The following is a 21,411-nucleotide window of genomic DNA, read 5'->3' on the forward strand; positions in this document are numbered from 1 at the left end:
CAAAACAAGGCATGCAAATGGATATGAGGTAAACAACAATATCAGCTTCACTGTGTGTGTGTGTCCACGTGGTGTATTTAACATTAATAATTTCAAACTCTGGAAGGTGAACAAATGACAAAGGAGGAGTTCAAATAAAAGAAAGAAAGAACAAGAAAGATGGATGGAGAAGTTGTGGTGCGTTAGGAAGTGATAAAAGGAAAGAAATGAGTGATGAGTCCATTTTTTATAAATATAATTTTGTATTTTGCATCAGTGAATGGCTTAACTTCTTTTGTTGGCATGTTAAGTCTATTCGCACAAGTATGAGATTAAATCTATAATGCTGTTTTAAACATTAATATTGCAATTTCATGCAAGTTGTTTCTTTCAAAAGCATTGCGCGTTAAATGGTTTGTGATATCATATATGAGAGAATAGTTTTTAAGTTTGTAGATTAGTGTAATTATTGATGCACACATGACATGTATGTTACCTCATGCAGTGATGGATGGGATGATGCGAGAGAGGTATCTTTACAAGGTGGAGGAGAGGGAGTGGGTGATGAAGGAGGAGGATTGAAAAGAAGGCAGATGTTTCTGTCGATCTGTTCTTTTATGTCCTCCAGGTGCATGCCTATCCTGAAAATCTGCCCCTCCACCTCCCTTAAAAACAAATATGAAGATGTTTGTCCCAGCCTGGCCCATCCAGAAAGACCTAACCTGACCTCTCTAGAATCTGTTTTGGCTGCTTTGGCAAATTGAGCATAGTGTGTGACATTGCTTAGGTTGACATTCATGAATATGATCGTATGAGGTAGATATCTTGTTATGCTGTCCATTTTTCTGGCCCAGCGTGATGTTTACCTGTCAGGATCAAACTCTCCTGTGTTTCTGGCGAGTCCCATGTAGTTTTGCATTTCAAGAGCACGATGCTCCTCCCTTTTTGTTAGGTAATTCCTCTCCAACTGGTCCTGGGCCTCCATCATGCTTTTCAGCATCTGCAAAGCCAAAATGAAAAAAACTAATTCTAGTTATGCCTTTAAACCATTGTAAAATGTTTGAACATTATTGAATTGTGAGACATTGTTTTTGGTTGGTCCTCTATCAAATTATTCATGGGAATACAAATACTTTGTCTATGGCAAATAATGTGTTTACCATCTGTTGCTCTTGCACATTCATTGACATGGTTTTGACACATGTTTTGAATTCATCCACCTGCAAAACAATGGGAAAAACAAGATCATGTGCAGGGCTTCTGCAAAAACTAATAAGCTGATGTCACAGAACTACATAACTAAAAAACAGGAAATAAAGACGTCAACAATCTTCAGCTTGTAATGATTGGCTATACCTTCTGCATAAATGAGCTGATGATTTCCTTGAGGTCAGAGGTCAGTCTTTCCCCGTCTGTCAGTGTCTGTGGTTCTGTCTGTACGGGTAGTGAGTTCTGCACCAGACAGCACTGCTCCTCACCTGAACCTGCTAAACACACGCCCATGACATGAAGACACGGTGCCATTATCTACAATTTATGCTTATTCGCTTTTCTTCAGGTGGTCTTCGTTTTCTAATGTTTGTGACTTTAATGTTTTGTGTATGTTACCAGCTATCTAATTTCAACTTCTTATTATGTAATACAATAACACATAAATATTTCAGTGAAAGATGTAATAAGATCCATGCGAACAATGTATGTCAATTAGAGTTAAAATGTAGCTTAAAGAAAGATGACAAAATTACCCTTTCCATTCACTTTTCTAGAATTTGGATTTAGAGGGATAGTTTACCCCCCAGAAAAAACATAAAAGTGAAGGTTCCAATGATAGTTCCCCGTCTATAGAAAATAAGTCAACCACAGTTTTCGGTTACCAACATTCTACAGAATGTAGAAAGTCATACAAGAGTATGTGTAAAAGTAAATGACGACAGAATTTTTCACAATTTTCACAATTTATTATAAGTGTTTTTCTGTGTATTTTTTTATTCATGCGGCCTCATCAAAATTCTCTCACTCCAAAAGCTGTTTTACTCCGATAACTTACAACAAGCAACATTATGTCTACTGTTTATTGAACTTTGTTGTACCCACTGTAATAAAGAAACTGCCTTAATGTAAACCGTGTGTCTTGAACTTTCATCAAGTATCTTATTTACGTGTCAAACTAATATGACATTGAAACCCTGTTTTGTTACCCTGCTGTCAGGGTGACACTGTGATATGAAACGGGAAACAAAATGGCTTCTTGCCTGCAGTTGGTGCTTGTGGGGTCTTAGCTGTCAGTTTGGTGGTGTTGTCATTGTTAGTAGCTGTCTCACTCCAGTTAATAGACACAGAAGGCTCACTGGAAGCATGAATCTGCTGTTTGAGAAAATGAAAAACAACACATTAACTTCTATAAAAGAAATGCTAGGAAATAAAATATGCAACATGGATGACACGAACCCACTTTAATTGCTGGTTAGTCTTACCTGACCGATACGACTTTCTGTGTCTGTGTATTTAGCGAGTAACCTGTCATACTCAGCCTGTCAACAAACCCAGAGTCACACATTAGATAATTCAAACTTAATGTGTTCATTAAAACACATACAGTCAATCCTACCCTTTCAATAAAAGACCTGTAACAAATATAAATTCACCTGCAATTGATGTGCTAGTGCAGATTGCTCTTCCTTATCCGAGAACACAATGTGTGAGTCCTCTAAAACCCTGCTGATGACATCAGCTGTGGCTGAGGAGGTGTTTTTACCCAGAATTACCGGGGAGGACTGGACTCGTGCTAAAGCTGGTGACTGACTGATGGGTTTAGCGGTTCCATTACCTTTAGGTATTTTGACTTTAGGTGCCACTTTAGAGAAGTCAGGTAAGGGGTAGTGCACCTTTCCCTGTCCATATTTCATCTCACCGAAGGACCGGGTCCTGCTGAAGGAGACTTTGGGTGCTTCTTCTTTAGAAAGATCTAGTGAGCTGGCACTGCAGCTCTGTTTAGGATGAACATCTTCACCGGCGGACACCACATCACTGCCTCGACTGGAAGCTCTAATAAACATATTTTCAGGCTCATTAGATGAGTTTGACACATTTGAAATGTTTGTATTGCTGCAGTCGTTTTCAACTTCAAGCAATCCATGATTTTTAGTTGTTGTGGAAATAGGTTCCTGTATTTGGTTCTCAACCTTTTCCCTCTCTTCCGAGTTGATCTGTGGAGCATGAGAAACTCGACTCAACACCGTTTCATCAATGCTGTCCATCAGAGAGATTTCTGGTAGGGTCTCTGCTGCAATCATCCTGCTTGAGTTAAGAAGCTCCTCCTGGGAGAAGTGTCTGAGTAGGAAGTCAGAGATGTGGCTCGCGGCTAAGGGAGGAGTCACCGCTTTTGTTGCTTTTTGATTCGATGTATTTTTAACAGACATTATAGCACCTATTTCAGACCCATTTGAATAGGTTGCATGGACATCTAGGCATGTTTTGTCGTGGGTGTGTGCACCGTCGTACGGCAGCTCCTCGTGTTCTTCATCGCTGGTGTTGATTGCATCATCCTCACGTGTTTCAACAACTGCCTTTACTACAGATCTGTGCATTGGGGTATTTCTGGACTTGTTCATATGCTCTACACACTCACTGCCGATCGACGCCTTTTCAGTCTCACAGGACACATCTACACACAAACACACACATTTTAATTTAAGACACAAATGTTGAGATTAAATGATCTCTAAACTCTTGGCAAAGTAGCACTGTATTTTATCAAATGTCATTATATATGCTGAATACATAAGGTTTCTGCAACCTTTCATGTAAATCAATGAGAGGTTTTCATTTTTATCAAATCAAGCAGCCTAAGTTTGAAGCTGATATAATTTCAAGACAGTTTTGGAATAAAATATTTTGATTGTATTGCCATGCATAAGTCCAAAAAAGATACTTGAAATCAATTGTGCACTAAGTATTTCTTACCTGTGAATTGCGGGCTTCCGGGTGCACCTGATCCCTGCGAGAGATGAACAGCAAAGGCGTCCTGCAAATCACTGAAATGCAGGCTGTCATCATCACTAATATCCACACATATAATCTGCTCGATGCGTTTTTCCCACAGCACAGATGAAGGTCTTCCGCAAGCGTCATCCTCATCGTCCGCGTCTCCGGCTGGCATCCCATCAAACCCGCTCCGTGAGCTCGTGCGCGTCTGGCTTACTCCTCTACTCATTTCTTAGCAACAAGACACATCACTTTAGTAAACTGTAAAACAATGTACTAATGCATGTGCACTTGTATACTGTTCTGAAGGAAGGTTTCAAGTCTGTGTAACTGACTAACTAACTAACTAAATAAATACATTTAATACAGAAACTACGGATAAACGCTACGTAATATAACATTGCACTTACTTGTTGATGCTTGCTTTATATTTGCCCTGTGATTCTAGGGGTCAGACAAGAGTTTTACGCACTTCGTTTTGAAGAATGACATAACATCCTGTTACCGAGGTCCAGAGTTTCTCAAGTCCGCGCCGCAGGATCATCTTCTTGAGCATTTTAAATAATAAATGCCGTATTTGATGCTGATCCTCTGGGCAGGTGCTGCGCGGGCGTGGGGGTAGGGTGAAACAGGTGATTGCTATGGGAACGTGAAGCTTCAAGATCGTCTGTCAGTCAGCTATGCACCAAAACATTAATTTGAAGCGTTACAGTAGACAGAGAGAGCGAGATCGCTTAGTTGGTTTCGTTTAGTAAGAATATAGGAAACAATAACGTTACGGTACTCAATAAAGAAGTCATCGTTTTGCGGCAAAGTACACCGATAAACATTCAAATTGAATCGGTCCTTCCTACGAGGCGTGGTATCTTTGAATTCTCTACTCTGATTGGCCGTTCGAGTCTCGGCCGCGCCCCATTACGTCTTCTCTCCGGGTAAAGTTTACTCAACACACCGCCTCGATGAATCCGCATATATTGTTTTAACGTTTGATCTTATCGGTCGTTTTTAATACTTGGATTTCGGTTGTATTCATCAGTTGGTCCCGAGAGAAGAAACCGGGGGGAGATCTGTGAGGAAACGGCGGAGTTTGAGTAAGTGTGAGTAAAGGTTGTCCGTAACGGCCGTTAGGAGACGGAGAACCGCACGCGCTAACTTGCTAACGCACCAAAACAACAACAATAAACAATTAAAACTGTCATAAAATGTCTAAAAGTAAATATGTAACAGCATACGAGTGTTTGTCTTATCGTGTCGAGGCATCGAGGCTTTCTACGTTTGACCTTTTCTGTATTTTTGTACCCTATTATGAATCGTAATGGTCATGTTTTGCCCCGTGTGCTTGTTTAGGTTGCCCTATACGTCAGAAACATATTTCAGGTTGTAGTGTGTTATATGTTTGTGTTTTATGAATATTTCAGCGTGCACAAATCCAGGCTATATGTCACTGTTTGCTTTGGGAGTGTTGGGTCCTGTTTGCTCTTGTTGTACTGCTTGTGTATGAGGACTGACATTTTGACTGTTATATGCATCCCTTGCGTTGCCTTACAATAGTTTTTGCTTCTGTCTGTCTGTCTATATATCTTCTCATTTATTTATTTGGAAAACCCCTTGATTCAAAGTTGTTTCTTTTTCTGTCGCTTTGTGCTTTGTTTGTATTTTCTTCATAAGGGGTCTCAATGTTTCGCAATGACTGAAGTTATCGCATCCTGTGTGTCACGGGGGTTATGTCTTTCTTCTTGCTTACCTCTGTTCATGTCTCATCTTGTCAAGCTAACCTGCCTCTGAAAACCACACAGCTGTTTATTTGTGAGCACGATGACACCCAAACCAGTTTTGTAACAGTCTTGAGCAAGAGAGCACAATAGTTTTAGAATGTCTTTGGCAAAAAATATTGGTACGTGTTTGTTTTAGCATGCAGTCTTTCTTTTGAAGAAAATGTGACGTGTGTTGTTCTTTTCATTCCACACTTATTTTGTTTCTCCTTTCGACTCCTCCATTTTCTACAGTTTGTACTATGAGCATATTGCAGTAGTTTGCAATAATATTTTGTTAGATTCGTTTTTACATACTTCATCTGTAAAACACGGCAAGTTATGCTTTTTTCCAACATACATGTCAACGTTTATTTGATATAAGTTTTTACTAATTTAAAGCATTATTGTGTCACATCGCAGTGTGTCCCGTTACGAAAGTAAAAAGGATTACGAGTGTTATTTCATCATGACTAATGCAGATTAATACGCATAAGGAGTATTCGCGCTTACTGTGATAATTATGTTTAATGTTTGTATGTTAATGCGTTTCAAAGTAGCATACAAAAGTAGAATATGAGGTGTACTCTTAATCCATACGTTTCTAAAATAAAAATGTAAACGCTTTGATGATCACAGCTATGTGGTTCCTTAAGCCGATTAACTTGTTTCTGGGTTAGTTTGACAAAGCAGCTTTCCAAATGTAACCGGAGTTGTAATATTTTCGAAAGTTATGGCAGTCACCATTGAAGTTCTTTGTTATTATTGGTGGAGTGTTTCAGCCAATGATTGGGTAAGATATGAAAGGCCCAAACATTGGTATACAATGAGAAAATATCCAGATCTTGGTTAAAACAGTTTAGCATTTTGAGATAAACCGACCTGGCATATTTGAATCCCTGGTTGGGTTGTCCATATTTAACCCAGCCATGATTTGAACACCCCATCATTTTTAGACTGTTGTTATGGAACACTGTTGAACATTTTTGTAGCAGACTGGTCAGACAGGAGGAAATAAGGTAGTTAAGATCAGACCTGAATAAGGTTTCTTTCTGTGGCTGCTTTTGGTTCTTGCTTGCATGTATTGAAGATGATAATGAATGTGCCGGCACTTGCCGGGCCCCTTGATTCGGCTTTCAAATACACAAAGCTCACACACACACACACACAGGCTCTTAATATCTGCCCCCCTTGCATGTATCCGCCGCTCAGTGGGTGTTGCTATGGCATTACGCTCAGAATGAGGCTTCACATTCGGCATCTTGTGTTCTCTTCACAGAGAGCTCCGGAAGAGAGTCCCGGACACGACACACACACAAATACACACTTCCCAGACCCACTGCTATGGAAAGGCAGTTCCCCTGACTTATAATAATGTGGATAAGCACAACTCTTGTTCTCACACTGGACTCTGGCACCACAAATTATCAATGAGACTTTAATTGGAAGAAAAGGGATTTTGAACCAGTTCCTGGGAATTGGGTCGTTTTTTTTGGATGGACTACTTTTTTCGATTTGGCTCGGATCAGCACTTGATTATGTTCTCCGATGGCTTCGAGCAGTGCAGCAGTTAGCATGCCGAATGACAACCAAACCGTTCATGTCCACTACAGGTAGGCATGCGGTCATTCATTTTGAGTTTTCTTGGAAAGAGTTTTACAATAAAAATAGTGTGATTTTGCTTGACTACATCAAATACTTGAATTATTTGATGTAATTGTGATCATTAATAAGGATGGATTCATGAGTCTTGGGAACTACAAAACTTTCTAGCTGTAATGTCATGCGTGAGGATGGATTTTAAAGAGACATGTAGACTTAAGTAAAGACTGAAAGTACATGCAACTAGTTATTTGTTTATTGCTTACAACATTGTCTCCTGCATGTTGTGTGTGACTGATATTGAATATCAAACTGAATCCAATCTTGCCAGGGATCTGAAAGGGACCTTAAAAGGCTTTATATATGAATAGACTAGTTTCCTCACTCGTGTACATATGTGACACTGGATCACAAAACCAGTCTTAAGTGGCACAGGAACTTTTTAGGTAAAAGCCAAAAATACTTTGTATGGGTAAAAATGTTAGATTTTTCTTTTATGCCAAATATCATTAGGATATTTTAGCAAAAGTCCTGCCCTTAATATACAAAAACTTTATTTATTTTGAGTGGATGGCCTGCTATAGTGCCTCTGATAAACAACTTCAAAGGCAATTTTTCTCAATATTTAGATTTTTTCGCACTCTCAGATTCCAGAGTTTTAAATGGTGTATCTCAGCCATTTATTGTCATATCCTAACAACCCATACATCAATAGAAAGCTTTATTATTCAGATTATGTAAAAATCTCAAACTGGTTTTGTTGTCCAAGGTCACATACGTGGAAAAGTGCCAGCGTGTAATAGAGAAGCAGACTTTTGTCACGGTCCTCAAGATTTAATAATGCTTTGAATCATTTATGATGATTGTCAACCTTTGCACTCGGCAAACATATGTTGCACGGGTAAAAAATGTTTATGAATATGTCTGTTTTGAAATCAGGTCAATCCCAGAAGCATGAAGATCATGTTAGTATCTGTTTTTACATCTGTCTTAATAGGTTGATATTACAAGCAAACAATACAATAGGGGTCATTTATTGTTTTCAAATTACATATTTTTTCCTTGATCAGGTTTTAGGAATACTTGTCTAATGTTGAAATAAGGCGAACACAGCGGGGTCTAATCTCTGTTGTGTCTCTCTCAGTGGTCTCTAATCACACATGACAGTTGCAAACAGAAACACAATCAGATTAGCTGCACAAGTGCTGAGCCCCACAGTTTTTCCCAAAGCCATCTTCAACCTCTGCTGTCAAAGACGTCCACTGTGACGTTGAAAGGGATAACCACTTTGTCGAATATTATTTAGAAATGAATTTAGGATGTGTAGTGTTCTTTATCGGTGAGTTTATTTGATTGGAGATCGTTGCCTCTTCGGGATGTATGCGTGTTTGGGACAGTCGCTTCTGGAGATTACAGCCCGGCCGGAGGATTTTTTAAGGAGACAACGAAGCACTTTAAATGCCTTTCAGATGCTTCGTTTGCTTTAAGTGTGTGAGTAGGAGACGCACCAGGTATGGCCTTGTGTAGCGGTTAACTCACTGTGGAAAATAGTAGATATTTACAAGGACTAGGTTTTGCTGTGCCAGATTCATTTGTGAAGCGATATTTGTGTTGGATTGTATTATTTAAAGTGGTTTCAATACTTATGTGGGAACACACCACACTGGGTTTACAACATGACATCAATCCCCCTGTTTATGCATGTGTCAAAAATGAGATTTGTATTAATAGATTTTGTTTCGTTAACCTCGTGTTTATGTTGTGTGAGGAATTGTGTAACAACCTTGTCTTGTGCAGTACATTCAGTAGTATTATCAAGATGTGTGTGTCATAATAAACCGACAAACAAAGGCTAAGATGTCAGCCAATCAGGAAAAAACTAAATAGTTTATGTTGCCCCCTGCAGGATGGAGGCATCCTGTTTGGATCTGGCTTTGGAGGGGGAACGCCTGTGTAAAATGGGGGATTACAGGTCTGGGGTATCTTTCTTCGAGGCCGCCATGCAAGTTGGCACAGAAGACCTGCAGGTTCTGAGTGCCATCTACAGTCAACTGGGCAATGCCTACTTTCACCTATATGACTACAGCAAAGCTCTGGAGTTCCATCACCATGATCTTACATTAACTAGGTACACATACAGTACTCATTATGATGATGTGTGATTACAAATAGTTTTTGACAACCTATAAAATCAGAGTATCAGACTTGGATGAATATTGTTTGATATTTGTGTTGGATGTTGTTAACAGACCTAATGTTCTTTCAGGACCACTGGGGATCGGCTTGGTGAGGCAAAAGCCAGTGGTAACCTGGGGAACACTTTAAAGGTTTTGGGACGCTTTGATGAAGCAGTGCTCTGCTGCCAGAGGCATTTAGATATCGCCAGAGAACTGGACGACATGGTACGTTTAGAATTGAATAGATACAATAGAAATGTGCATAATTGTATATTGTACCTTTTTATTTCCAAAACTGGCAACAAAAATGATATATTCTATAAATAATGAATAAATGGTTGTGGATAATAGATTTCATAGAAGACTGCAGAAAGGAGAGACAAACCTACTTTGCTGAATATTTCAATCACAAAATATCCCCGTCCAGGTGTATTAAAGTAGTAATAACGTAATAAGTGATTTTTGTTGTTGATTTACTTTCTTTCTCGCAGGTGGGGCAAGCTCGAGCGCTTTATAATTTTGGAAATGTGTACCATTCCAAGGGAAAGAGCATTTGCTGGACTGGGGCGGAGCCCGGAGACTTCCCTGATGAGGTCACGATGGCACTAAAAAAAGCAGCCGAATACTACGAGTGAGTTTGCCACCAACACTCAGAATTCCAACAAAGTATAGAGATGAAAATGTGTGGAGAGCAACAACATACTAGTGTTAAACCGTCCTGTGTCCTAAAGACCCTCCTTTCTTTCAGGGCAAACCTGTGTATCGTAATGGAGCTCGGAGACCGAGCAGCACAGGGAAGGACTTATGGGAATCTAGGGAACACATACTACCTCCTTGGAAACTTTCGGGACGCAGTGGGGTCCCATGAACAGGTGAATGAAATGTGGTAGTCACAGATCACAGTGTATTGATGTACCACACAGCTTAACCCCTTACACTGCCGTGTGCGTGAACAATTTGTTTTCTAGCGTCTGCTCATAGCTAAAGAGTTTGGAGACCGCTCTGCAGAGAGGAGAGCCTATTGCAACCTTGGAAATGCCTGTATATTCCTTGGTGATTTTGAGAAGGCTGCAGAACATTACAGGTTAGTATTTTTCTCCAGTGCACCTTTGAATACTATACATTTAAATTTTACTCTTACACGACTCTGCTTGCCATGCCCAGTAATAGTTGAGTTATTTAGATGAGCTCTGATAGTGATGAGGGGATTGTGTTTGTGTTGTGTAGGAAAGCTCTACAGTTAGCGCGCCAGCTGAAAGATCTGGCGGTGGAAGCTCAGGCCTGCTACAGTCTGGGTAACACGTACACGCTGCTGCAGGACTATGAGAGAGCCATAGACTACCATTTGAAACATCTCATCATCGCTCAGGACCTCAATGATAGGTAATGTGCTCTGGCACGGCCAGCCAGCAAATGTGAAATTTAAGTAGTTACTTACATAACTTACAAATAACATGGCATGTACTTTTTCCCTAATTATTTATTTTCTTCAGGATCGGTGAAGGCAGGGCCTGTTGGAGTTTAGGGAATGCACATACGGCATTGGGGAATCATGACCAGGCCATGCACTTTGCTGAAAAACACCTGGAAATCTCAAAAGAGGTCTGTCTTCACTAGAGTCACACATTCATTCAACTGTTGCCTTGGATGCACATTTTAACACAAAGTCATTATTAGTCATTGCTTGGTTACAAAGACTATACTCCTTTTAAAAACAAATGTATGTTTTTTTCCCATTTAGACTAAGCCGGCTTAATACGAGTAATCAATGTCAGTTTAGGATACACATCCGTTTTAATTATTAAATGTAGTGCAGATGTCAATAACTTACCACAAGCAGACACTACGAACTCCATAATGTATTGATGTTGTTGCTGAAGGCCATATCCTTTGCTATGAAACATCTTGTATACAGACTGGAGATCGAGGCGGTGAACTCACTGCTCGCATGAACGTCTCAGATCTTCAGATGGTGCTCGGCCTCAGTTACAGCACAAACAATTCTGTCCTTTCGGAGAGCAAAGACATCGACTACAACCTCCACGGTACAGCACCATAAGTCAGCATGTCTGTTGTTATGCGTTTCAGCTAATTGATTGTATTCTAATTAAGTAAAGTTTGTTCTTGTCCAGGAGCGAGACCCAAGATGAGCAGACGGCACAGTATGGAGAACCTAGAGCTGCTGAAACTTACACCAGACAAAATCGCTGTGAGTTTGAAATGACGATTATTGCGTGTATTTATCTGGTTTCCAAGTCATATTCACAGTCATCAACAAGAAGAAATGTTCATCCTTTTTATGCCTGTCCTGCAGGCTCAGAAATGGACTAGTGACATTCTCTTCAAGCAGCCCAAATCCACCCTGGCCAAGTCGTCATCAAGACTCTCCTTCGTCAATCGTTTCCGAGGAAAGAAACACAAACTGCAGAGCAGCTCCAGTAATATCCTGCAGGATACCAGCAACACAAGAGAAACTCCTCAGAACAAAGTATGTCAATCCAACAACTGAAGAACACACAATAGTTTGTCTTTGTGCATTTTGTTGATACACAAATGCTAACGGTGAGCTTTTGTACCTGATATTTGACCTTTCAGAATGGCAGTAAAGATATTTTAGGAGACGAGGGCTTCTTTGACTTGCTGAGTCGTTTTCAGAGCAACAGGATGGATGACCAGCGGTGTGCAATACAGGATAGGAGAAGCCATCTGTCTGTTCACTCTGGCTCTTCTTCTTCACCCAACACACCACCAAGGACCATCAGGAAATGTTAGACTCTTTTCTTTCGCCACAATATTATTCAATGAGTTTGTCTTTAATCGTGCCATTGGATTTAAAGGGCTGTATAGATCATAACATCATATGTCTTGTTGTCTCTCCAGCCGTCTCAGAGTCTGCTGCAACTCCAGGTCAGGAGCCGTTTCTCAGGCTGTTGGAGAACGCTCAGGGCAGGAGACTGGACGAGCAGAGGGCAGGAATAGGCAACAGTTTGCCTGGCCTGCGCACACTATCTGAACACGACCACACTGACAATAGACGGATGATCCTCAGTCAAGTCATGGCTAGCACCGATGCCACTGAACCCAACGATCAGTTCTTCGACATGCTTGTCAAGTGTCAGGTGCGAAATTGCAATGCTGTGGAAAAGGAAATAGTTACTCTAATGCAGTTCTTTTTAAATATTCATTATAGCAATATTACTGTTTAAAACATGTGTTTTGACATTTTATCTCAGGGGTCTCGACTGGATGATCAGCGCTGCGCTCCTCCTCCTCCTTCTTCTGCTCGAGGACCCACCGTCCCAGATGAAGACTTCTTCAGTCTCATTATGCGCTCCCAGGCCAAAAGGATGGATGAGCAGAGAGTCACGCTGCCCTCCTGCCGCTGAAAACAAATTATTCTCTGCAAACAAAATGTGATACGGACCTCATGCTGTATACACACAACGATGAAGAGGTTTTTGACCATCATTCAGAACTGTGTCTTTGATAATTATGGACAGATCTCATTCAATATCATTTTATGTACAGCTGTAACAAACAACTGTTATGGGAAAAAAATGTAAATAGCACATTTTATCTTTTATTTTTTCAAACGTAAGCTCTTAGTTCGTACTTAAAAATTTATAATTTAATCAGCAGGTTACGGTATTAGTTATAAGCTGCTTTGTTTTTTTTAATAATTGCAATTAATGAAACAAATGTATCTTTTGATACAAGACTGCACGTTTGTATTTATTTGACATCTTTACTACCATTATTTACCATTTAGAATGGCATTTGTAGGCATGAGATAAATAGCACTGCTTTCTTATTGTGATGTCACAATTTATTTGCTAACATAGGTAGGCCTTTAAAAAAAGTAGGACTAAAGAAATTAACCTGTACAGAAAAAAAATGTTTCTTATTTAATACTTTTCAGACAATAAAATATCTTGCTGCAGTCTACATGTTTGAGCCTTTGTATATTTGTATATTTCTGAGTTTTAAAAGGAAAATGACCACCATTTAAAATGGAAAATGAATTTACAACAATAACCTGCAATACAGTCGAGTAATACAGTTTTGTCTGTCTTTGCCTTTATTTCTCAAACCAGCAACCTTCAAAGGCAGGTCCTCAGTCATCAAATGTGAAGAACCTGTCTTCTCATGTCTTATATGCAGCTGCTGTTCTAAAGTGACAAAATCATCACGGAGAATAATAAGAATGCAATGTTTTGTACAAAGAGCTCTTTCTGGAGAATAAGTTTTCTTTTAATTATCACTTGAATGCAGACTAAACTTTCCTATTACCAGTCCCAGTGGTAAAGCTTGAGATAAATAACATTATCGCATGATCACCTAGAGAATAAGGTCATCATCCATTTTTATTATCTGAACGTAAATTTTGTCCAGGTACAATCCTATTCTCTCTAATAAGAGCCAGTCATCCCAACATAAAATTGACAAACCCATAACAAGTAAACGGAGTACTTGCGCATAATTCTTGCTTTAATCAACAGACATTGTGTCGCTTATCTTGTCTGATTCCGTTAGCGATAACTTGTCAAAATACAAGAGTTATTTTACACATGTCTATTCTTAAAATCGCTAGATTTTACTCTCTTATGAAAAACACATGTTCAAGTAGAATTTTTTATTCATTCCAAAAACATTTATTGCTGTTTGATGATTTTTGTCACCAAAACTGGCTGAATAGCATAATTACAGATTATTGGGTGGATACAGCATTCATACAGTGGACGCAACAATGACAAAGTGGAAAAATGCCAAAACAGCAATTTTAATCATTTCCATATCAATTTAAAAATATATTTTGACTTTTTTATATACATTTTGGTAACACTTTACAATAAAGTGCTATTTATTAATAATAAGTTAATGCATTTGCTTAAATGAACTAACAACGAAAAATTTTAGGACAGCATTAATTTTAAGACCTTTATTAATGTTAGTTCATGTTACTTTAAGCATTTACTAATACATTATGAAAATCAACCGTTGTCACTCTTAACATTAATGTACCACGATCTAACATGAATAACTGTATTGACACAAACTAACATTAACTAGGAATTAAAAATGCTGAAAAACTAAATGGTTCATTGTTATCTAATGTTAACTAATAACACCTGTTAAGTGTAAATGTACCATTGTAAATTGTTACCTACATTTGTATATAACACTAACATGAGTTAATGCTCTAGCTAACACAAACTATATAATACAGTAGTTAAAATTTAGTGACCTAAAATGAGAAAAAATACATGAGCATTTATTTCATGTGTGCAAGGGGCTTCTTCTTTTTGGGTGCACGGGGCTTCTTCTAATTTTTGAGGGCAGGGGCGTCTTCTCCTTTTTGTGTGCAGGGGGCTTCCTTTCCTTTTTGGGTGCAGGAGGCTTCCACACTTTCTTGGGTGCTGGGGCTTCTTCACCTTTTTGGGTGCAGGGGACTTCCTCACTTTATGGGTGTGAGGGGCTTCTTCACCTTTTTGGGGGTGGGGGGCTTCTTCACTTTTTTGGGTGCAGGGGGCTTCCTCACTTTCTTGGGTGTGAGGGGCTTCTTCACCTTTTTGGGTGCTGGGGGCTTCCTCACTTTCTTGGGTGTAAGGGGCTTCTTCACTTTTTTGGGTGCGAGGGGATTCCTCGCTTTCTTTGGTGCGGGGGGCTTATTCTCCTTCTTGGGTGCAGGGGAATTCTCCCTTTGGAGTGCAGGGGGCTTCTTTTCCTTTTTGGGTGCAGGAGGCTTCTTTTCCTTTTTGGGTGCAGGAGGCTTATTCTCGTTTTTGGGTGCAGGAGGCTTATTCTCGTTTTTGGGTGCAGGAGGCTCCTTCTCCTTTTTGGGTGCAGGAGGCTTCTTCTCCTGTTTGGGTGCAGGAGGCTTCTTGTCTTTTTTGGGTGCAGGAGGCTTCTTCTCCTGTTTGGGTGCAGGAGGCTTCTTGTCTTTTTTGGGTGCAGGAGGCTCCTTCTTCTTTTTGGGTGCAGGAGGCTCCTTCTTCTTTTTGGGTGCAGGAGGCTCCTTCTTCTTTTTGGGTGCAGGAGGCTTCTTCTCCATTCTGGGTGCAGGAGGCTTCTTCTCCATTTTGGGTGCAGGAGGGAAGCACCCAAATTGCATCTCCATTTTGGGTGCAGGAAGACTCAAATTGTTTTTCTCAGTTTTAGGTTCTACAACAAAGAACGAAAACATGAATTGTTAAATTATAGCATTCCTGCAATCATGTCCACACTGACTCAATATTTAGGTCCTGAACTGTTCCCTGGTTTCACTGATACCTGTCCGGTTAATGTTATTGACCCATTTGACCTTGCTTGAACAGCTGCATAAAGGTAAAAGCACAATGAATGCATGCTTTTGTCACAACGTAAGCACACTATTTATTGCATGAAAGCAATTAATAAAGTGCATAAAGATATTAACTTATCTCAGTGTAAAAGTATGTAATACATGTAATACATTCAAATGTGATGAGAAACATACCGAAAATGTGGCATGATTTGCATGGGTTTATTTTATGACACATGTATTGTCTTACAATTTTAAAACCACGTTTTCTTTATTTCATTTTGTGCAGACAAAACAAGGCTTTAAAACAACATTAGTGTGAGTAAATCATTGCGAATATTCCGGCCCACCCACACTTTAAGAGGTCCACCCATCAAAGTTGGACACATCTTGGTTCCTGATCATTCCATGCGTTTCTTACCATGACAACATGTAGTTCAGGCCCTAGGACATGATAAATTGTACACCTATAGTAAAGTGTTTGATATAAATGACAAGATCATACTTACTTTTATATTTTGTCTCTTCTTGGCATTCAGAATCAGAAAGCTTGCGTTTCCGGTTTTCACCACCTGTTAACATCAGACACAGAACAGGTCATAGACTGCAAATGTGATGTACTGAGCTCATAAAAAAAAACCTGCTGTGACTCTCACCCAGATCTTTGATGAGGTGCGGTTCATGTTTACACAGTGCATGATAAAATGCAGTTTTAACTTCGTCTCCTCCAGCATGCAGAGCTTCAAAAAGTGTTCTCATTTTGTCTTGGTGGGTTTTTCCTGCCTTTATCTCAGAGTATTTTTCTTCCTGCATCATTTCCTGACTTTTCAAAATATCTGCAAGTGGCATCACAGAAGTAACCCTTCCAATAAGGGCTGCACGATTGGCATTCACAAACTGAGCCTCTGAAAAAAAAATCAAATTTCTCTTTTTTACAGATACATCAGGACAGATCAATATATTAAAGACAATACAGAAATTAATAAATAGCGCCACATCAGTAGTAAAGGTGGATGAAGTTTAGATCTTTGCCAATGAGCGGATCCAGAGCGTGTCCACGATTTTGTGTGTGACCGTGTACATGGATCAGATCTACATGGATATAATAATGGTTGACTCGATACCTGTAGCACATATTGTGGAATATTTTTAGTTTACTCGGAGTAAACTACAAGGTTACCAATTATAAAGGTCACGATCGCGTTGGTCTGACACGGACAGAGGTTAACTGATATTTAATAATAAATTGCAAAACAAAAACCCACGAGGGAGTAACAAAACAAAACAGGGGAATATAATAACAAGACAGGACTAAAACTAACTACACTTAAACAACTAAAATGTACCTTTGGCATGAACTTAATAACAAGCAAAAAAATGAGGAAACGAGAGGACAGGAACAGAGACGAGACCGTATGGCAAGACAAATCAACAACTTGCCTCTCTCCGCACAAGAGGTTCTGTCATGATCTTGCTACTAGACCAAGAGAAACCTGACATGATGTGGCAGAATCATTACAATACCTTCCTATTTAAAATTTGACAAATTACAAATTTACCTTGGACTGGATCAGTTGGGCTTACCTTTGCAGGGATGCTGCTCCTCTTGGTCTTCCTTGCTCATTGTTGTGGTACAGACTAGAGCACTTTGATTTACAACGATACTGTAACCTGTGGTTATCAACCAAGAACGTTTAGTTTGTAAATCTACTACACGATTGACAAGTTAAAACAGTTTCTTGCAAATGAGGATCTGTTGGATTCCCGCCGTAGAAAACGAAAGCGCTTAGTTTAAACGGTATGGGCGTGTTTACATACCTAGTGGGGTATAAAGGGAGCTCCAAATGGGTGAGTCAGCTTAAAGTGGGTGGGGTTTAGCACCAAGTCGACTTCAACAAACCTCAACAGGATGTATTGAATGTCAGTACTGGTTCATGCTCAATAGTTGCTGGCAACAATAGGGTACGTAAGTTTTGTTGCGATCTGTCTAAACGAATACACTGACTCCATCGTTGTTAGTGGCTTGTACAAAGATTTGAAGGTGTAAGCAGTTTTTTGTTTAGCAAAGTAAAAAACTGAAAATGAACCGGTATCGTGCTGCAGTACATTATTCCTTCATTTAATGGACATTTTCGTTAATTTAGGAAACCCTCTCAATACAGGGCAAATTCAAACATCTATACAGAAAATTAATACAGTCATAGGGAAAGAATACAGACCCCAGAGCCCACTCCCTGGACAGCATGCCAAATACGCATATACTTTCTCTGCTTAACTAAACTATCGCCTATTTAATTATTTGCAAAGGCAAACTCATGAAACGAGGGCTGTTGCTTGAAGGGATACAAATAAGGCCGGAAGTGTTACAAAATCTCACCATATAATTACAATGGATAACATAAGCTAATGCCTACACCTACACCTACCCCAACCCTAAACCCAACTTTTAATAATACAAAATAATAATCTACTATTTTTCAGCGTGAAGCTGTATCCCTTCTCGTGCATCATCCACGCTCGCTATTGAATCCAATGTCCAAACAAAAACGCGTAAACCAATGAACAAGTGACATTTTTAGTCATAGGAATAAACTGTATTGAAGTGAAAAGTGACCTTCCCCAAATGACCGTTTGAAAACCACCTATTGTGAGAGTTAAAAAGGGGACTAACCATCCCCACCACTTTTCAAAACAAAGTTACGCCACTGAACACAGTACCCTGTAAAAAGTGCCCATTTTTACATGGTACATTTTCTTAGTGGCTTTTGTACAATGTATAGTCTTAATGAAGTTTAAACATTTTTTTATACATTTTCTTACATTCATTTTCTTATAGTAGCAAACACAAATTACAATCTGCATGCCTAACAATATCTGTTTTCTGCATTTTCATTTAAAAAATTTTAACAAAATGTTATTATATAATTTCATCAATTTGCCATCCATGGCTACTGAAGAACATAAGCATGTGTTGTGGCAATTTCCTGTATTTTAGGACTGCACTGGTTTTAAAGTGGTAGCCGAAATGTGTTTTTGGAAACTTTCACAAGAATAATGTCAACTGCTACAATAACTTTGAAAATGTATATCATTCTTGTGAAAATATGCAATTCTATCAAAACATGAGCTTATTTTTTCGTTATGGTTGTCTTTTTAGTAGCCTTACAAAGGGTTTACTTGTCCTCTTGTCATCTCTTGAGGCTCTGGGCATCATTCACTTGCATGTCATGGACATATAGAGCTCACAAATTATTCTAAGAACGTGTACAGTGCGTTTAACAAGAGAAATAAAGTTGGCAGTTTGGTCATTTATATCAAAGGTTCTTAAACTTTGAGTCAGAGGTCATGCAAAGCCACTTGCTGTTTCGGTGCATTAAAAATGTTGTTCCAGAAACTAGCAATTACTTGTAAAGTTCACACGTGTTTTGTGCTTGGACACGGGATGCGCAAGCGAAGCATGTACAGCGCGAAGCATGTAGCTTATGGCCGCGTTTATTAAAACATTAAAATAGAATCAACATTATGAATGACAATTATTACAATATCAAGGGGAATAATATAAACAAGTATGCCATAATTGTGCAAACCTACAATAAGTTATTTTGATATTAATTAAACATTCATTTTGACAAGAAAAATAAAGGGATTGAATGTGTGTTTCCTTAATTTCTATTTAAAAAGAGTGCCGCCAGAAGAGTGCCGTGACCTTTGGTTATACCTGGGAACCCCTTATTGATATTATCATAATGTGATTTAAACCTTGCTTTAGTGTCATTATTTACTCAATAAGGACTCTTGTGTCAGGGACTCTTCCAAACTCCTTGAAAACTGTTTACATTTAGCCATACTTTTGAAACACTATAATTTCACTGTTTTTAAATTACAAATCATATTGGGCCGGTTTCCCGGACAGGGTTTAAGGCTAGTCCCAGACTTACTGAAATGTTAGAGGTGTCTTTAACGAAAATAATTTACACTGGCATATCTTAAAATATATCAGTGCGATTGTTTTGTCTCAAGATGCACACCAGTGATGTTTTTTGTAAAGTATAAACTTAAATATCCTAATTTAACTAAGGCCTAGTCCTGGTTTGAACTAATCCTTGTTCGGGAAACCGGCCCATTATGTTTAAACTTAATGTCTCCCTTAGTGTAGAATAATTTAGGAGATTTAATTCTTTAATAGCATTTTTATTAATCTGCCAAATAATCTGTTTCTTTAATGCAGATCATTACTGGGGGTGTTTTTTTTCTTTTTTCCTTTCCTTGCAGAAATACTCAGAAACGAATTTGAAAAACATGTCGTTTTTAATAAATCACGCTCTTGGCATTACAAGGCAGTCCGATCCTCTGCAAACCCCCATCCTGCCGGGGAAGGCGGAGCCTACGGTGGCGGGAAAGCAGTAGAATGATAGGCTGTCAGCATCGCTGAAAAGGGAAAGTAGCGCGTTGATTGGGTGAAACAGCACGAACGAATGACGTAACGAGTTCCCGACACAATCCGTTTCCACTTATTTCGTGGGTAGAGAGTCCGAGGATGCATTAATATATGCATTGAGAGTTTGTCATGTTTAAATGTTTCTGTTGCAAACTTCATCGTGCAAGCACACTTACATCTGGCTGCTGTGTAAGGATCAGTTTGTGTTCAGATGTCACCACCTAAGAACAAATCACAGATGTTAACCCCACATACAGAGATTATAAACAGATTAAACACTTTAAATATACTTGACAATAGTTGTTTTATTAAATGCTGTAAAACGTATTGATCATTATAGTTCATATCAACTAGGCATACTGTTAAAGTCAATTAAAAGAGATACAGCTGTCAACTAACAGATGAACATAAAGTGTTAGTGTTGACTCTCACCGAGGTCAATGAAGAGGTGCTTTTCAATTTGACGCAGGGCATCATAAAATTCAGCTTTAACCACGTCTCCACCAGAATGCAGTGCTTCAAAAAGCCTTCTCATTTTCCTTTGGTTGGTTTTTTCGGCTTTGATCTCCGAGTACATTTCTCCATGCAGCATGTTTTTACCTTTTAAAACATCTGCCAGTGGCATCACCGACTGAACCCTGTCAACAAGCGCGGCATAGTTCTTTTCCAAAAACTCTGAAATAAATTCATTAAATGTCTTACTGTGCAGATTTGCATTTCAATGCTTTTTAATAAATTCGTGCCTCATATTGTTATTGATCGCGAACCATTAAAATGGTATGAAACGTTTAAACATCCCTTACGAAAAACAACCATGGTTTAATAAAACGTGGATTCACTACTACAGTTAAAATAAAACAATCATTTTTCTTGGAATATTTAAGGTTATATATTTTAATGCAATATATATCTTTTTAAATTACTCTTTTAACAGTTTTAATAAGTTCTAATGCATACTGCACTACACCTGTAAAATCACTTTAACTTTTCAAACATGTAGATGATGTGTACCTGTACAGGACAGCCGATTCTCTGTCTTGCACCCACTCATTGTTGTAGTGTTAGATCCGCGAAATAAAACGTGACATCAAGAGCATTTAATATGGAACCGATCAACACCTATGCGCGGGATTTCCGCTCTGTAAAACGAAACGTAGGAGGCTGGACGTATTATTTGCTATTCAACATTTACAAGCCATA

The 21,411-nt window shown here is 39.0% G+C and overlaps 3 protein-coding genes across 9 annotated transcripts; 1 reads left to right on the forward strand and 2 right to left on the reverse strand.

Annotated features, from left to right (window-relative positions):
• Positions 1-4,813: 4,813 nt before the first annotated feature.
• gpsm2 (G protein signaling modulator 2) lies at positions 4,814-13,438 on the forward strand. 7 transcript variants are annotated; one of them, XM_079451556.1, is made up of 17 exons: positions 4,823-4,895; positions 5,000-5,054; positions 5,311-5,340; positions 6,994-7,327; positions 9,223-9,444; positions 9,583-9,718; positions 9,985-10,124; positions 10,242-10,365; positions 10,462-10,577; positions 10,721-10,876; positions 10,987-11,095; positions 11,409-11,538; positions 11,626-11,702; positions 11,808-11,981; positions 12,089-12,260; positions 12,374-12,612; positions 12,727-13,438. In XM_079451556.1, the coding sequence occupies exons 4-17, from the start codon at positions 7,263-7,265 to the stop codon at positions 12,877-12,879; spliced, it is 2,013 nt and encodes a 670-aa protein (XP_079307682.1). In that variant the 5' UTR covers positions 4,823-4,895; positions 5,000-5,054; positions 5,311-5,340; positions 6,994-7,262; the 3' UTR covers positions 12,880-13,438. The 7 variants fall into 7 exon arrangements, with proteins under 7 accessions (XP_079307685.1, XP_079307682.1, XP_079307683.1 ...); XM_079451557.1 differs by lacking the exon at positions 5,311-5,340; XM_079451559.1 differs by lacking the exons at positions 5,311-5,340; positions 6,994-7,327 and having other exon boundaries at positions 4,814-4,895.
• Positions 13,439-14,113: 675 nt separating this feature from the next.
• Positions 14,114-17,579, reverse strand: LOC306892258 (uncharacterized protein). Its single transcript, XM_079453229.1, has 4 exons — positions 17,358-17,579; positions 16,430-16,678; positions 16,283-16,345; positions 14,114-15,655 (listed from the first exon to the last, which is right to left on the reverse strand). Exons 1-4 carry the CDS (start codon positions 17,395-17,397, stop codon positions 14,949-14,951), a joined length of 1,059 nt encoding a protein of 352 aa, XP_079309355.1. The 5' UTR covers positions 17,398-17,579; the 3' UTR covers positions 14,114-14,948.
• Positions 17,580-19,251: 1,672 nt separating this feature from the next.
• On the reverse strand, positions 19,252-21,347 carry LOC306891900 (apoptosis-associated speck-like protein containing a CARD). Its single transcript, XM_079452523.1, has 4 exons — positions 21,223-21,347; positions 20,644-20,886; positions 20,388-20,432; positions 19,252-20,201 (listed from the first exon to the last, which is right to left on the reverse strand). Exons 1-3 carry the CDS (start codon positions 21,260-21,262, stop codon positions 20,419-20,421), a joined length of 297 nt encoding a protein of 98 aa, XP_079308649.1. The 5' UTR covers positions 21,263-21,347; the 3' UTR covers positions 19,252-20,201; positions 20,388-20,418.
• Between the last annotated feature and the right edge of the window lie 64 nt (positions 21,348-21,411).

The sequence above is a fragment of the Barbatula barbatula genome, assembly GCF_947034865.1.
Source record: "Barbatula barbatula genome assembly, chromosome: 3".
Classification (NCBI taxonomy): Eukaryota; Metazoa; Chordata; class Actinopteri; order Cypriniformes; family Nemacheilidae; genus Barbatula; species Barbatula barbatula.

What these genes read in the sequence shown, in the direction of transcription:
- gpsm2 (XM_079451556.1), top strand. Translation starts at nt 7,263, where the DNA reads ATGGCTTCGAGCAGTGCAGCAGTTAGCATGCCGAATGACAACCAAACC. An exon ending in CATGATCTTACATTAACTAG is followed by an intron (nt 9,445 to 9,582) that starts GTACACATACAG and finishes ATGTTCTTTCAG; the next exon opens with GACCACTGGGGATCGGCTTG. An exon ending in AAAGCAGCCGAATACTACGA is followed by an intron (nt 10,125 to 10,241) that starts GTGAGTTTGCCA and finishes CCTTTCTTTCAG; the next exon opens with GGCAAACCTGTGTATCGTAA.
- LOC306892258 (XM_079453229.1), bottom strand. Translation starts at nt 17,397, where the DNA reads ATGAGCAAGGAAGACCAAGAGGAGCAGCATCCCTGCAAAG. An exon ending in GGAGCAGCATCCCTGCAAAG is followed by an intron (nt 16,679 to 17,357) that starts GTAAGCCCAACT and finishes TTTTTTTTTCAG; the next exon opens with AGGCTCAGTTTGTGAATGCC. An exon ending in AGAAGAGACAAAATATAAAA is followed by an intron (nt 15,656 to 16,282) that starts GTAAGTATGATC and finishes TCTTTGTTGTAG; the next exon opens with AACCTAAAACTGAGAAAAAC.
- LOC306891900 (XM_079452523.1), bottom strand. Translation starts at nt 21,262, where the DNA reads ATGAGTGGGTGCAAGACAGAGAATCGGCTGTCCTGTACAG. An exon ending in GAATCGGCTGTCCTGTACAG is followed by an intron (nt 20,887 to 21,222) that starts GTACACATCATC and finishes AATTTATTTCAG; the next exon opens with AGTTTTTGGAAAAGAACTAT.